The sequence below is a fragment of the Impatiens glandulifera genome, chromosome 3 (assembly GCF_907164915.1).
Source record: "Impatiens glandulifera chromosome 3, dImpGla2.1, whole genome shotgun sequence".
NCBI lineage: Eukaryota > Viridiplantae > Streptophyta > Magnoliopsida > Ericales > Balsaminaceae > Impatiens > Impatiens glandulifera.
Window position 1 is genome coordinate 60,430,278 of NC_061864.1, and position 17,564 is coordinate 60,447,841.

The 17,564-nt window shown below is 31.3% G+C and overlaps 2 protein-coding genes across 2 annotated transcripts; both read right to left on the reverse strand.

Moving 5' to 3' along the window:
• Nucleotides 1-9,973: 9,973 nt before the first annotated feature.
• On the reverse strand, nt 9,974-10,978 carry LOC124930552. Its single transcript, XM_047470885.1, has 2 exons — nt 10,565-10,978; nt 9,974-10,462 (listed from the first exon to the last, which is right to left on the reverse strand). The coding sequence occupies exons 1-2, from the start codon at nt 10,976-10,978 to the stop codon at nt 9,974-9,976; spliced, it is 903 nt and encodes a 300-aa protein (XP_047326841.1).
• Nucleotides 10,979-11,938: 960 nt separating this feature from the next.
• Nucleotides 11,939-14,534, reverse strand: LOC124928608 (probable sarcosine oxidase). The gene is made up of 2 exons (XM_047468848.1): nt 13,941-14,534; nt 11,939-12,838 (listed from the first exon to the last, which is right to left on the reverse strand). Exons 1-2 carry the CDS (start codon nt 14,463-14,465, stop codon nt 12,113-12,115), a joined length of 1,251 nt encoding a protein of 416 aa, XP_047324804.1. The 5' UTR covers nt 14,466-14,534; the 3' UTR covers nt 11,939-12,112.
• Between the last annotated feature and the right edge of the window lie 3,030 nt (nt 14,535-17,564).

Genomic DNA, 17,564 nt, shown 5'->3' on the forward strand with positions numbered 1-17,564 from the left:
TTTTGTCACACTTTGGTAGAGAAGAACAAATTTAAGATAGTTGATATTTCTTCAATTTTTTTTTTGCTTCTTTTTTTAGAATTGTCAAATTAAGGATTGGATTTCAATATTATGATTATTAATTTTTTTTTAGAGAAATAATAGGGTCAACAATTAACATTAAGAGCGAAACAAATCCGATGTGACATGACACGTGACACATAGGAAAAAAACAAATTTAATGCTCAAATTTAAATTTAGGCCAGTTTGTTTTCTATTATAAGTTCCTCACTTGGGGGTTATTTGGGTTCGTCTCAATAACCTGATTACATCGCAAATGCTTCATAGAAGATAATGACATGAAGGGACGGTAGGTTGAGACCCTCCTACCAAAAAAACCGAAATATGCATTTCAGCTTTTTTAATCATTATTTTTACGGTTTTTGTTCTTGGATATTATATTGTTGTTAGATAATTTACATATTTCTTTAGTTGCATTGGTAGTTTGGTTCCTAGCAGTACATGTCATCATCGGAATCTAGAAACGGGAGGATGCAATCAGTTTTGGGTAAATTGTAGATTAACCTACAGATCCATTTAGAACTAAGAATATGACCTGGTATCGGAAGTCCATGTCTTGGCTCCCTTTTCGATCGAAGGACTTCGACATAGTTTTCGAATAAGAACTAAACTTCTAATTTATTTCTCAATGGTTCAGTTTCTCATTTGATGCTGACAATGTTGGTGATGTTGATAGTAGAAAGAGCACAACAAGGTAGATCTATACTCTGGGAGGTATTACAATTAGTTGGGTTTCAAAACTACAAAAGATTGTTGCTCTTTCTTGCGAGGCAGAGTATGTTGATGTGACAAAGGTTGTTAAGGAGATGATATGTTTGCAACCATTTTTGCGAGAATTCAGCTGATATGCTCTTGAGAAGATTCTCAAGAGTGAGAATTCAGCTGATATGTTGACGAAAACTGTGACAAATGAGAAACTAGAGTTGTGTGCAATAAACTCTACAATAACTCTTGGTTTTCGACTAAGAACCATATTGTTGAGTTATGGAGCTTACACTTATAATAAATTCTACAATAGTTAATTATAGTTTATTGGGTTTGAGTTTGTATGTGAGTTTGTGTTTGGATTTGAGCTTGGTCCTGACCAAGAGTTATTTAGGTTTTCTTACCTGAATATTTACCCTATAAATATGTTATTATTAAGAGTTTACATTTATAGAGATAAAGTGTAAGACAAAAACTCTGTATTTCTTCTTCTTCTTCATAGTGAAATCTGATGGCGGCTAAAGTGGACGTAGCTCATTTGAGTGAACCACTATAAATCTGTGTCTTATTGTCTTATTGTTTTTTTACGTTTTTACCGATCATTTCAAGCAGATCAGATTTGGGGAATCCAAATCCTAACAATTGATATCAGAATTGTTAGGCTAAATCGGAGCATTAGAAACGATGGTAAGCTAGAACAATATAGGACACGGGATTGGAAGATTTGACGGAATAGATTATGCCTTCTAGAGAATGCAGATTGAGGATTATCTTTATGGAAAGAAACTTCATGTTCCTTTGAGCGAGAAACTAAAGAAGATGGTGAAGCTGAATGAAAACTCCTTGATAGACAAATTTTGGGAGTTATCCGATTGACGTTAGCCAAGACGGTTACTCACAATGTAGCAAAAGAGAAAACTACCATGGGTTTGATGAAATCTCTCTCTCTAATATATATGAGAAACCATCTACTGACAACAAGGTACATTTAATGAAAACATTCTTCAATTTAAGAATGATTGATGGTACTTCTGTTACTACTCATTTGAACAAATTTAATATAATTGTGAATCAACTGTTATCTGTTGAGATTGATTATGGGGATAAAGTTACTGTCCTGATTTTGTTAACATCTCTACCAGATAATTGAGAACCTATTATAGCAGAAATTAGTAACTCTATTGGAAACTCTAAATTGAAATTTATTGAAGTTAGAGATCGTATTCTTGTTAAAGAGGTTCATAAAATTGATTCTGGTGAAACGTTCAAAGATTATGCTCTAAATGTTAAAAAATAGGGGTAGAGGTAATGATAGAAATTTCAACCGAGTTAAAAGCAGATCTAAATCGAGAAATATGAGAATTTAGTCCAAGTCTGGGCGGACATTTGATTGCTGGAATTATGGTAAGCAGGGTCACTTGAAGAGAAACTGCAAAGCATCAAAAAGAAACGGTGATGATAAAAATGATGGAGCTAACGCAATTACAGAAACTATCATTGATGCATTGTTTGTGTCTATTGATAGCCCAATAGATTCATAGGTTTTGGACTCAGGAGCGTTTTTCCACACCACTGTCCACGAAGAATTAATGGAGAATTATGTGGCTGGAAACTGTGGGAAAGTTTATCTCGTAGATGGTGAGTCACTGGATATTATTGACATTGGGGACATCAAATTTAAGATGACAAAAAACCTATTTGGAAGATTAATAAGGTGAGACACATCCAAGTTTAATGCGCAATCTGATTTCTGTTATACAACTTGATGAAGAAGGTCACAATTTTATTTGTGGAAATGGTGTGTGAAAGGTGACTAAAGGAGAAATAGTTGTTGCTCGAGATCATAAATCTAAAACGTTATACACGACTTCAACATGTAGAGAAACAATTATTGTTGTAGTTGATGACTCGAAGAACAGTGAGCTATGACATTGCAGGTTAGGCCATATGAGCAAAAAAATGATGAAAATTCTTTTAAAGAATTGTCAGATTCCAGAACTAAAGTATGTTGAACATCAGTTATGTGAAAATTGTATTTTTGGAAAACAGAAACGGGTGAGTTTCTTAAAAATTGGAAAAGAGCTCAAGAAAGAAAGACTAGAGTTGGTACACACTAATGTGTGGGGACCTAACAACTCAAGGGTCAAGTAACAAAATAAAAGAGTTCAGGGACTAAAAAAATACACAAATAAAATAACTAAAAACTAAATAAGATAAATGAAACTTCATACATTGCTTTCATCCGTCCAAGTCCATGTGGCTATATCATTCTCGTCCGATCATCTTGTAATTAACATTCATAATAGAATCATAAGGTCATTACATTCATCCGACTGAAGGCCGAAACTAAAAACTTTAGTTATGTGACCAAGAATTTGATCCACATGATCGATAGTCGACGCCTGTAATCAATCTTCTACTCGCCTACGACCGACTCTCTCCATTCTACATTTGGCTCGGTCGTAACAAATCCCCTTAGCTACATTCGATCGAGTGCCCTTAAGGACCAATTTGATTTGCATATTTTTGACCCTTTCACATTTTAGTTCATTTTAATTTATTTTAACTTTATAAAAATCATAAAAAAAATAAAGATTTTACAAAGAAATAGTTTATTTGAAAACTAACATTTGCTTTTACTTTTTTAGTACTTTTTTTAGGAATCTTGCCTTTTGTCTTCTCTATAATAAGTATTTTCCTTTCTATTTTGTTTTTCACACCATGACTATGCCTAGACGCATTATTAAGAATAGATTGTTACAAAAGTAGGTGTATGTCTAGAACATGATCAACCTTTAGACACATGTCTATGATCGGGAAAATAATTAATTTATAATGTAAAAATCACATCTTTAAAGCTGATAAAGGATTTTGAATATAGAATTTTTATTTGGACGGGCACGAGGGACGTGAAAGCCCTTTTTTTAAGTGACACCAAACACCGAACCAAAAGGAAAACCTCTTTAAAAACAAAAGAGTTATTCAATGCAACTTTTCTTTTCATAATTTTAGTGTGGCAACTCACATAAGTCAAAGTTAGTCTATGTCGATGATCTTAAAAGTATGTTGAATCTAGCCTACCATTTTGGTTCCTCATTCTACTTGGGATTCGAAAGAAAATGTAAATTATGGGGCTAATTGTGTTTTGACTTTATTTCTCGACTTCTCAACTATAACATCTAAAAATAAATAGACTTATTTTTAGACGTTACAACTGAGACTAGTCGAGAAATAAACTCGAATCATAGTTAGCTCATAACTTACATTTATCTTGAATCCCGAGTCAAATGAGAAACCAAAATGGTAGTCTATGGTCTGGCTTACTTATATGATCATCGACTTAGACTAGCTTTGACTTATAAGAGTCATCACCCAATTTATATAAAATTAGGGGAAAATAATTGTGTTAAAAAACACTTTTATTTAAAAAAAAGTTCTTTTTTGGTTCAGTACTTGGTGACACTCTGAAAAGGGAATTGTCACTTTGTCCTTCTTGCCCGTCCAAATGAACGATTTTTATTCAAAATCCTTGTCCATATTTAAAGATGTAATTTTTACATTTGTTTTATTAATTAATTATTTTTTCCGATTTTAGACGTGTGTCTAAAGGTTAATCCCTTCCTAAACATACACTTAGTTTTGTAATAATATGTTCTTAATCATGCATTTAGGTATATAGTCAGGGTGTGTTTGGTATGAGGTATAAGGGGTATAACACTATTGGTATAGTATAAACTATACTAATAGTGTTTTAATATTGTGTTTTGTTAGGATTTTACCATTGGTATAAATTATACCTCTATATAACTCATACCTCATATTTGGTATAAAATTGTAACTAGTCCCGATAGGTACAACACTTTTCTTATATCACTTAATTTTTAATTTCTCATTATAATTTTTATTAATATTATATATAACTTATTATTATATAATATATTAAATATATTTTATTTAGTTTTAATATTATTATTATAATTAATTATTTTTATTATATATTTTTAAATAGTTCAATATTTTAATTAAAAAAATATTTATTTATTTTTATAATGATAATTTTATTAATTATTAATTTATATATTCATTTATATTATAAATAATAATTTTATTTTATTACAATTATTAATAATATTTAAATTAAATAAACATAATTTATTGTTTATATTATAATCAATTTTTTATATGTTAATTAAATTTACATTAATTATTAAATAATAGTACAATAATTTATAATAATAAATAATATTATTTATAATATAAAATAATTAAAATAATTAAAATTTTAAATTAATATCTATACAACTTATACTACATTCTTATATTATATACCAAACACAAAGTTATAAACCATATACAACTTATATCATTTCTTATAATTCATACCAAACATTAATAACCTATACAATTTATATTACCCTATATTATTTATAACTCGTTACAATTTATACCTCTATACAACTTATACCCTATATAATTTGTACCACGTAACAAACGCTACCTCATAATATGGGAAACGAAAACGAAATAGACCAAAAGAAATTACCTATTGTGGAAAATATAAAAGACAAGATACCTAAAAACAATAAAAGAAATAAAAGAAATGTTAGTTTTCAGATAAACCATTTCTTTAAAAAATCTTTATTTTTTTTATTTTTATTTTTAAAATGCTAAAATAAATAAAAAAAAACTAAAATTTCAAATGGATTTATCGCGATCAAGCCAAATGCATAATGTTGAGAGTCGGTTGTGGGAATTTGATTGGATAGCTTGAATAGCAATCTTACAAGAATTGATCTAGTGGTTAATGCTCTCGATCGTGTGGCTGAAATTCTCAATCACAGGGCCGAAGTTTTTAAATGTGACCCTCGGTCGAGACTTCGGTCGGGCCTTCGACCGCGACCCTATTTCATCGGTCATGATCTTCGATTCTGTCGGATGAATGAGACCGGCCATAAGATTCTCAGTTGCAAATTCAGTTGGGAAACAGGCCAGAAGTTTGGCTCTTGATCGAAAAGGAGCAAGGATCTAGACTTCCTTGGTCGGATACCCGACTATATTCTTAGTTCTCGATCGGTTTACAGGTTGACCTATAACTTACCCAAAACTGATTGCATCCTCCCGTTTCTGGATCCTGACGACCTATGCAGGTAGGAACTAAACTACCAAGAAACTAAAGAAATATGTAAACTATCCTAACATCATTATAATATCCAATAATAGAAACTTTAAAAATAATAGTTGAAAAAGATGAAGTGCAAGTTTCAATTTTAATGGCTAGAGGTTCTCAATCAGTCGTCCCTTCACTCCCTATTAGCTTTTATGAAGCTTTTGGGACGTGGTCAGGCCACTGGGATGAGCCCAGATGACTCCATCTGAGAAATCAATAAAATAAACTGTCCAATTTTAAATTTAGGCGTTCTAGATTTAGCCTCCCCGTTTGATGAAAGTAGCTCAACATGACTCTAATGAGTATTTAGAACTAGAGAAATGATACAGACAGCTACTGGGAGAGCGATTCTCCCAGCGACTGTCTACGTGGTAGGCCCAATAAAAAAAAAATCTAAAAACCAAGAAGCCCGCCCTTTCATCTTCCATTTGCCATTTTCATCTTCCCAAACATTTTAGGTTTTCTCTCTCTCTCAAGTTCATCTGCAATTCTAGCGATTTACAAACGCAATTGATTAACTCAACCATCTTCAACATCTTCCAAGACATTCACATATTTCTCTCTCTTTCTCAAATCCATCTGCTTTCGAATCCTAGCAATTTCCATCGTCTGCTCGCGTTCTTCAGAGAAAACCCTAACATTAATCATCAGAGAAAATCCATCATCTGCTCGCGGTCTTCGTTCAACACAAAATGGTAACTTCTTCATCATTTTTTACTTTAGTACATTCGGTTATATAATCTAACTTGCGACATTTTTGTAATGTTTAGGAATCAAATAAACAAGTGGTTATATATGATGCTTCTAAGAAGAACGAAGCAAAAAAGACGAATACAATGATTGAGATGAAAACAGTGAAGAAGAAGAACGAAGTGAAGAAGAAGAATAAACAGAATGAGGAAGAAGAACGAAGGTAACAAACGAACAACAATTAACTGCATTGTCTAGTTGATTTTGTTAACTACATTATGTTTTATTTATGCAATTTCATGTTTATGAACTGTAATGAACTATAATAAACTCCAATGTCATGTTTCATGAATTGCAATGTAATGTTATATGAATTATTTTGTCATGTTATTTCTGTTAACTGTATTGTCCTATTAACTCTGTTAAATGCATTCTGTAATGAACTGTAATGAACTCCAATATCATGCTACATGAGCTGCAATGTCATGTTTCATGAATTGCAATGTAATGTTATATGAATTATTTTGTCCTGTTATTTCTGTTAACTGTATTGTCCTATTAACTCTGTTAAATGCATTATGTTTCATTTATGCAATGTCATGCTTATGAACTGCAATGAACTGTAATGAACTGCAATGTCATGCTACATGATCTGCAATGTCATGTTTCACGAATTGCAATGTAATGTTACTTGAACTATTTTGTTATGTTAGGTGAACAACAATGTCATGTTATCTTAAATGCACTGTCCTGTTATTTTCTTAATTGCATTGTCATGCTTTATGAACTGCAATGTTATCTCCTTGGAGTTTGAGCTTAACCTCCTCAACAATATTTGATGTACAATACTTCCTGAGAACTGCAAGAGGGGGGCTGTGAATAATGATCTGAAGTGGGTATTGTACACACTCTCCAGAAGATCCATTTCCTCGAACTTATTCACAATCTTCTTCAGGGTGAGGGCACTTTTCCACGAAATCCGACCGGGAAACTCAGTAACAGTTGTTTCTGCCATCTACAAAAGGAAACAACATCATCAAAAATGTTAGAACAAACACATACAACGTAAGAACTTAGCGAATCGGGAGGTACCTAGCGATTCGCTAAGTGCCTCCCGATTCGCTAAGTACTTAGCGAATCGGGAGGTACTTAGCGAATCGCTAGGTACTTAGCGAAACGGGAGGCATTTAGCGAATCGAGAGGTACCGAGCGAAACCGTTAACTGAACATAAGACAGCATTACCGAATCGGAAACAATACGAAACTAATCAGAAACAAACAATAAACTTAACATGCAAAAACCCTAAACAAAAAATCTGAAACAAACACTTAAACTTAACATGCAAAGACCAAAATCCATAAACAAAAAACCAGAAAATGATCGGCCACAACTAGGTATTTAGCGAATCGCTAGGTACTTACCGAATCGGAAGGTACTTACCGAATCAGAAGGTACTTAGCGAAACCCTAATGGCAACAAAAATATACTGAACAGAAACCCTATTGGCAAAAAATATATACTGAACAGAAACATTTAACATTACACTAACATGCAAAAACCACCAATGAACAAAAAAGCAGAAAATGATAATGAACAAACCTTAATGACGAACGAGAAGAAAGCAGAAATGATCGGGCTTGACAAGATTCATTGAAGAGAAAATGGGTTAGAGAGAGAGAGTCGGGCGGTTGAAATGAAATGTTCTGAAATTTTTGAATATATAAGGTCTAGCGCGTGTGAGTACGCGCGTCTCTTCAACTTCCGGAGCGAGTCGAGAGGGACTTAGCGAATCGGGAGGGACTTAGCGAATCGGGAGGGACTTAACGAATCGGGAAGGACTTAGCGAAACGAGAGTTCAACGAGCTCCAGCTAAGAGAAGATGGTTTGAATACGTTTTCGCTACTATATTGTTTAATAACGAAATCGAATTCAAACCATTCTCCTAGCTGGAGCTCGTAGTACTTAGCGAATCGTCAAGTAAAAATTTTTTTGTTGGTTTCATAGGTAATCTATCTCGTTTGACAAGGTATCAACAACAAAGTCATGGTTTTGAAAAGAACATGTGTTAGCAAAACAAACCCTATAATTTTACATGGAAACATTTAGATTCTTCAGAAAAAGTCTTTGAAGAAGCGATCGTTGAACTCCAGATAAGAGAAAATTGTTTGAAATTTATTTCTTTAGCTTAACGACTAACGAAATCAAAGTCAGCCAATCTTTGCTTATCTGGAGGGCAATGATAGATTCTTCAAAGGCATTTTCTGAAGAATCTAAATGTTTCCAATGTAAAATTAGAATGTTTGTTTTGTTAACACAGGTTCTCTTCATAACCATGAAGTGATGTAAATACCTTGTCAAATGAAGTTCATGATTAACTATAAATAACAAAAAATCTTGATACTTAGCGAATCGCGAGGTACTACTTAGCGAATCGCGAGGTACTACTTAGCGAAACGGTAAGTCCGTAGCGAAACGGTAAGTCCGTAGCGAAACGGTAAGCAGATCTGAAACGGAAACACATACGCTCTTATCAGATAGAGATTTTCTGCAAAGATGAACGAATAACAAATAATAACCTAACGAAATGCTCAAACATGAACCAATATGAACCATATAAGAAATAAGAATCAACAAAACGGAGAAAATGATGGACATAAAGGAAATATGAAAAGGTTTTTGAAATGAAGAAAATGTAAACAAGAACATAACTGTTAGAATGAAGATCTACCTCGACGACCTTCAAATAGTTAGAATCGGAGACCTCACATAAACCCTAGTATAACAAACCTGCATGCAAAATAGATTTAGGGTTAGAAATCGGCAATAGATAAACATAAATGAATTAGTTAGGTTAGAAGAGCTCTGATCGGTATAGATTTGTATGGATATTGGAGGAAACGAAGCCGTCGTCGCCGTCGGCCGCCGTCGTCGCCGGCCACCGTGAGTGAAGGAGAGAATTGGAGAAGAGAGAGAAAGAAATTTAGGGAAATGAAATTATTTGGGTATTTATACAAACCCCTAATCCACTTCACGAAACGCTAAGTGACTTAGCGTTTCGCGACAAGGGCAAAATCGTATAAAAAAAAATAGAGCACCACGAGCGCAAAAAAAATTATAAATTTCCACCAGGTCAAATAACCCGGTTTGTAAGGTCATTTCGTCAAATTTCCCGTGAATGAACTTTTCTCTCTTATACACATATTCTTGTCATTTGAGTTTTTCAAATATAATTAGTCATCTCCTTTCAAATTTTGCTTGTGTACATAAATTAGATAAAATACCATCCTCTCCCACTTAGAAATATATACAAATTTGATATCTTTTCTACATAAAAATCTCCCTCTCAATCTCTATTCATTAATTCCTTCATTCTCAAGAGATATAACAGTTTCAAAAGCCCCAACCAATGCCAAAACCTTATTCCTATTCTCCTCTGCTATCAACTTGCTAGCAGTTTCCTCAATCACTTCATTGTATGCCGCAACTGATGTCGCAGCTTCCTTCTTAACCACGGGTCGGTTATTGTTGTTGGTCGTGCTGTTGCTGCAACGAATCACCTGTTTTATTGTCGGCGTCAATGCAACATCCTTCTCTATTGATTTCGCTTTCATTAATTTCAATATTTCCGTTGGTTTCAAGAACTTCTCCTCTTCATTATCATGGTTTTGTTGTTGTTGTTCTTGTCCAGAGTATCCCTCCCCATCAATCATAATACTTTGTTCTTCTTCATTGATTACATTCTCATCCATAACCGATTCTTCTTCTTTGTCTCTTTCTCGTTGTTCATTAGAATCAACGATTACAAAGGTATGATTCTCATCAATATTTTCATCTACAAGCTCCCAATCATCAATAATTTTCTCTTCATTTTCATCATTTGCAATCTCATTATCATTTCTTTTATCTTCCATAATGTTTGTGTCTTTCTTTTCATGTATAACTTCTTCTTTGTGCTGTTTAGTAGACTCAACTCTAATATCTTCAATTCCTTTCTCATTCTTTTCTTCTTTAAATCTCTTAAGATGATTAGGATTCTTTTTTTCAGCGCTAATAACCGGAAAATCAGATGGAAGAAAGAGTTCCTTGACCGGGGTTGTTTCCTCTGTTTTAGGCAACGAAAACGTAGAACTAGAGCCCTTTAATACATCGGCATATCTCATACTACTATTGTTGTTGATTGTCGGAGATGATTTCGTACCAAGAAGAACAATCCCTGGTCGATGCTTGGCATTGTTTTGTGATTTAGGAACAGACTTATTACCGGTGGGTTGTGGTTTTCGGGTATGGCGAGGAGAGGAAAGAGATGGCCCTGTTTTTTCCTTCCAAATGCTTCTTTGCTTGCCTTGTGTCGCCATTGATGATAGTTGTAGGTTGATTAAGAATGTTTGAAATGTTAAGATATGTTTAAGGAATGAGAGGGAGATTAATTGAGAGAACCTGGCAATGGGAAGGTAGCAAAGCTATCTCCAGAGAACAGGTTATTCCTCCATTGATGAGAAAAGAGATAGAGAATGAGAAAAAAGATGTCTTTGGAGAAGATGAAATGAAAGAAAGATAGGAGAAGGAGAAAAGATTTTTACTTGGAATGATTTTGGGGGGTAAAATATTGTATGTTACCGTGAATTAGGGTATGCCACAAAGGATAGAATCATTGAATCCAAATTTAGAAAATACAAATATATATTATTTAAATGTCATGCATATGAAAATTTCATGCATGGATTGAAAGCCTTTCTATAAGGTTATAATGGGTGAATTTATTAATGGTTAAATTTATTGATATCAATTGTTATTAATTGTTATTAAGTGCTGGTATATTGAACCTACCTTAACTTGCATTCTCTTAACGAGAAAGAAATGTCAATACAATGAAAAGACAAGTAAGACTATTACATTAGATGGATTAATTAGGGATCGTTGTATTAAAGTGTTGTATTAAAGTATTGACGAATGATTTAAGATTTAATTTTCAACTATATATATTACTTCAATCTAATTGATTAAGCTACGTACTTCTATTCATTTTCACTCTAGAATTCCAAAAATTATTTCCTTATCTTTGTGAGTATTTTCAGGTTCTTGACTCATCTATATATATCTTGAAACCCGGTAACTTTGTCATGTTCGGTGCGTAATGCAGAATCACTACTAGATTCGTTATATCTACGATAAACTTCAACACAAACGGAAAATGATGAAACTATTTTAAAAGAATCTAACCCATTACTCGGATCAACATCTCAATTCAGTGATTATAACATTATATTTTATATATGAATAACCAAGAAAATATCAATTAATTAACTCTTTGTTGAACCATTCAAAGTAACTCTCATTTATTAAAAACTACCAAGTTCAAACTCCAAATAAGAACTTACCATTTATTTAATTTAAACCAATTTAAAGTTCTAAACAACAAGCAAACTAGAATCAATAAAACCCACAACTTAACCAAGAACCCAAAAACTTCATCATCTCCAATCAATCATTCAAGAAGAAGAAAAGCAAACTTGATCAGCAAAACTTTTAGCATTTCCATTCAACCCACCATCAAACCTCTCAATCTTAAAATACTTCATATCAACTCCTCCTCCAACTTCCCCATCCAACAACATCTCCACCACAATCTTCCCAATAACCGGCGACATCTTAAAACCATGTCCAGAAAACCCTCCAGCCACCACCAAATTCTTCCCAAACTCCCCACCAAGAAAATCAATCACATAATCTTCATCCGGAGTCATTGAATACAAACACGATTGAGTAATCACCGGTCCACCATCAGCATCAACTAAATCACCAAATCGACCACGAATCCATTCTCGAATCTCCTCAATTATTACCTCCTTCGCCGCCTTCCATTTCCTCTCGTCAGGATTACATTCAAGACCTCCGTGGATTGGTATCTTGATTAAACCTGGGAATTCTAGTGAAGGTGTTCCATATATGTAGGGATTGCCATAACTTGCGAATGTTGGGAATTTTCCGGGGGAGATTGTGAAATCTGATTCGTGACCTTGTTTGATTCGCCAGTAGAATACTGATGTTTCTACTGGTTGGATTGGGAGGTGTTTTCCTGTCACTTTCTTCACCAGATTCTTCATCCATGCTCCTGCTGTTATGGCGCATTTCGATGATCGGAATTGGTTTCCGCAGGTGGTGGAGATTAAGATTCCACCACCTTCTTGTTCATCAATTGGTTCTATACCTTTTACCTATTTAAGAGAACAATAGAGAAGAGAATAAATTATTTGAAATTGTTATTATATCCTAACTTATGTATGAATTATTGGAGTTGAAAAATATAAATCCAACAAATATTTAATACATCAAATCCAATTATAGGATATTGAGAGTTTATAACCTATGTAATAAAACCAAATTTAAATTTATCATTAAGAATAAACATAATCTTATATGGACCTTGCTTAACAGAATTTTTTTTTTTTTTATATAATCAAATATCATCACATTCTTATTCAATTCATCATCCATAATATTAAAAAAATAATTAATACTTATTTTTCTTCTAAATTATCAATATATATTAATACTTTTTAATTTTTTGCTAAAAAAAATAATAATAATAATTTACTTTATCAAAATTAACCACAATCAATTCTTTTTTCCAAAATAATCCATATTTATTCAAATAACTCTTTGCCAAAAAAAAATCATATGATCTTAGAAGTTGTCTTTTAGAATGAGACCCTTTGAAAATACTTAACATGTGTTTGGAATGAAAAATCATTTATAAAATTTATATTTAATTAAATTTTGTTTTAAAATAGCAAACAAAATATAAACATAGAAAAATTTATTGACAATTTTAAACTTTTAAGAATAATTTCCATGACTTTATCATAATTAAATCACTCAATTTCACTAACAAAATTATGTTAAAAATATTCTCTATTTAAAAACAAAATATTTTATCATTATATATTAATAAAAAAAAAAACACAATCCAAATAAATCTCAACTAACAAACTTTATACTTGTTTAATATGGGTCATGTCATGTCATTAAATCACTAAATTATTTCTATTTTGTTTTTAAAAAATTTAAATACAAAATACATTATACTAATTTAATAACTTAAAAACTCAAATAACTTTTTTTTTCTTTTTTTTTATACAAAATTGAGTATGAAAGCCTCAAACCAATATGGAACAATCCCTAGAGTAAACTAAGATCCAGATCATGATCATAAAAATGTTCTTAAAAGACCAAATTATTTTGTTTTTAAGGGTTTAATCATGATTTTCTTATCCAAATCTATAGTATTTAAGCAAAAAACAAAGAAGTGAACATCACCTCAATCCTGTCTCTGATAACAGCTCCATGTTTCATAGCCAATGATTGAAACATAGAAACAGCTTTAGTCGGTTTAATTATCCCACCAAGTTCAGTAGCAACCCCAATCCAATCATCAGGAATCTTAATTCTTCCCGACATTTCATCAAACACCTGGTGTGCATCCAAGATCCGATGATCAATTTTATTGATTTCGCAGCTAGATATCACATGAAGAAGACTAGGGTTATCAGAAGGACCAAAATCCAAATGAGATGTCTTGAAATAGACATTATAACCAGCTTCTAATTCAGCTTCTTCCCATAGTTTTGCAGCTTCGATTACCATCGGAGGATAGTAGTTTTCTGGGTAGGAAGCTCGTATGGTTCTAGATTCGCCGTGAGATGAACCGCGGAAGTGGAGTAAATCAAATTGTTCTAAAAGGAGTACCTTTAAGCCACGTTTAGATGCTGCGTATGCGGTGGCGCTACCCATTACTCCGGCTCCGACCACGATTATGTCGAATTTCTCGCCGGAGTTTTCCATTCTCGACGGAGTTTTCTGTGTTTGTATTACTTTCTCTCTCAAGGGATATAACAAAGTACAACTTGTGGTTTAATAATGGCAAGAACACATATATGGAGGAGTAAAAAAATTGATTTTGGAGAGTGTCATTATTATAAAGTATAAAAACTATCATAATAATAGGGGTAAATGAGTTGGTCATAGACGCATAATTTTAAATGCGTTGGTGATCACTTCATATTTTTTTAACAAGATTATCCTTGTAGCGAGACGTAATCGTCGGTTGCAACGCAACCGAATGCCATGTGAAAAGTCCACAATCGCGAGACGTGATTTTTTTTTATAAAAAAATTGCGTCTCGCGATTGTGGACTTTTCACAGGACATCCGGTTGCGTATCGCGATAGGGACAATTTTGTCAAAAAATAGTCACCAGCGCATTTAAAATTATGTGCTAGTCACCAACTCATTTTAGTCCCTTTGTAAAGTCAACTTATCAAATTTCCCTAAAAACTTAGATTGGATGGGGTTGTAGTTAAAATATTCTTAATTTTTTAATTTCACAAATGTAATTCATTGGTAAGAGTTGACTTAAAGATGTCAAAATATTCCGGATTCGATTTCAAATGAAAGCGAGGTCGTAACTTTGATGTTTTTGCTAGTTCTCCTTAATTTTAAAAAAATAAAATTTATTTAGTGGTGTTGTTAGAGTTAGAGACGGTGATAAATAGATCGCAATTGTTAAGATTATTTAGAAATTAGTATTATGTGATAATCATTTTTACAATAATAATTACTTTTAAATTGTCAAAGTAAAAAGTATAGAAGATTTTGTTTAAATTTGATATAAATAAAATGATTGAATTAAATGAAATACTTAGGTAAAAGGTGGATGAAAAAAATTGAATTGTTTATAAGTTTTTAGATCAAATTAAATAAATTAAAAATTAATTAACTTTTTATCAACAAACATATTTTGATTTTTTAAAAACAAATTCAAGCAAATAAGCTATAATTTAATATTTTGTCGAAATTAATGTCATTCTTGACCATTGTTATGAAGGGAGAATAATTTTATTTTTATTTAATAATTTCTTTGGAAGAACACATATAATATAGAAGAAGAGTAAGCTAAACTGATTTTGGAGTGTGTGAATATTATAAAGTATAAAAACTAATAGATTATTTCATCCAATGCATTGGAGTATAAAATTGTAGTTAAACTTAAAATATTCTTAATTTTCTACACTTTATAAAAAAAATTGAATTTAAGAATCATCATGATACACAATTTATTTTAGATAAAAAGTTGATATGTTTATAAATTTTTAGATCAATTTTTTACAACAAACATGATTAATTTTAATTTTTGAAAAACAAATTAAAACTAATAAGCTAATTAATATTATTCATAATTATAACTATCAATTTTAAAAATTATTATAAGTGTTAGTGATTTTGTTTATATTTGATAAAAAATATATGATTGAATTATGTTAAATGATTTTTAGATGAAAAAATTATTGTTAGATCAAGTTATAAGAAAATTTGATTAATTTATTTTATAAATAATATGATTGATTTTAATTTTAATCAAATAATCATAATTAAAAAATAAATAGAGCTTATTAAAAAAACAATTTGCTTAAGAGTAGAAACTTTGTTTGGATAGACCTTTTATGTAGTCTTACTCTATGCCCTATGGTGGTGGTGGGCCTAAACTTAGACTAAAAGTTTACATACCAGTATTTATTTATTTTTTAATTTTAGACTACCGAATTGAAAAAAAAGGTTAGTGTCATGTATTTTTGGGTTCCGGTTTAAAATAAAGTCGACTTTTTAATTCGATTAATAGACCTGTTAAAATTGGGTCGATCTTAAATGACCCAAATTATATCAGTCAATCCGTTTATAATTTGTTTTTGTAAAGTTTTGGGTTTTCTCTTTTCTATTCATTCAATCATTTATTTTGTAATGTTTTTTTTATAGGTGTTTGTGATTTAGCTTCATTTTTATTTTGTTTTGTGTTTATGTAATTTTAATCTGAAATAAAGATATATGATATTAATTAATCGGGTTAAGTTCGAGTTGAGTCGAGTCGGGCCAAGTTTGAGTCAAATATAAATTACAAAATATATTAGGTTGACGTTAGTATCGCTCCACCCATGTAAATCTGTTAAACCCGCAAACTCAAACTCAACCTAAATTGTCACCAGATTGAGATCTTAAATATACTACAAACTCATAAATTAAAGTACATATTATGAATTTATGACTATGAGTATTTACTCAACTAATTCAAATACAAGTGTCTTTTTTTTTTTTTTTTTTTTTTAATTTGAGGGGTTGTCATATAAGATGGGAGATGGCCTTACCTTATCTTATGAGATTTGTAAAGTTTGATTTTCATTTAAAATAAAACACATTTGATACAAAGATATTGGTTGAACCTGCACTCAAAGTTACTATCAACAAATTCATTCCCATATGTTATTTTAATAAGAATCAAAGACTTAGTAATAAAAAAACTATTTTTTCATTTGAAGTATCCAAATTGGATAATATTAATATTGTAAATTAATGAGTAAAGATGACTTATTATGATGTGGATGACATGCATGATAAGAACGTATAGAACAAGTTGAACTTTTTCATCGAAATATTCAATTTGGGGTGATAAATACAAACTCAAAATGACGTATCCAGGGATTATCTTTATTTTATTTGATCGATTATTATTATATATATTTTAAATTGTTTAAACAGATCTACTTCAACCTAATATAGAAAAAACAAAAACAACAAAAAAAATGTGTCCATTTATTAACTTCGTGATTAATTTCATAAGTTTTTTAGAACAAATCTTAGAAAATATAATATCATTATTAATTATACACCTAAGACGAATATGTGATTGAAAGTTCGACAATTTACAATTTAATTTTAGTTAGATGTTTTATTATAAATTAATCAAAATGATTGTCTTTACGTATGTATCATGAATTAATCCAAACTTCTCAAAAAAAAAAAAAAAATACAAAATAATTGATTAGACCATAATAACTATTTTAAATTATTATATATTTTTAAATTATTTAATTTATTAATTAAAATATTAAAA

Bases quoted from the DNA above. Each gene is read 5' to 3' on its own strand.
- LOC124928608 (XM_047468848.1), bottom strand. From the start codon at position 14,465: ATGGAAAACTCCGGCGAGAAATTCGACATAATCGTGGTCGGAGCCGGA. The intron at 12,839-13,940 runs GTGATGTTCACT...TCTCTTAAATAG, and splicing joins TTATCAGAGACAGGATTGAG to GTAAAAGGTATAGAACCAAT.
- LOC124930552 (XM_047470885.1), bottom strand. From the start codon at position 10,978: ATGGCGACACAAGGCAAGCAAAGAAGCATTTGGAAGGAAAAAACAGGG. The intron at 10,463-10,564 runs GTTATACATGAA...GATGATTGGGAG, and splicing joins CTAAACAGCACAAAGAAGAA to CTTGTAGATGAAAATATTGA.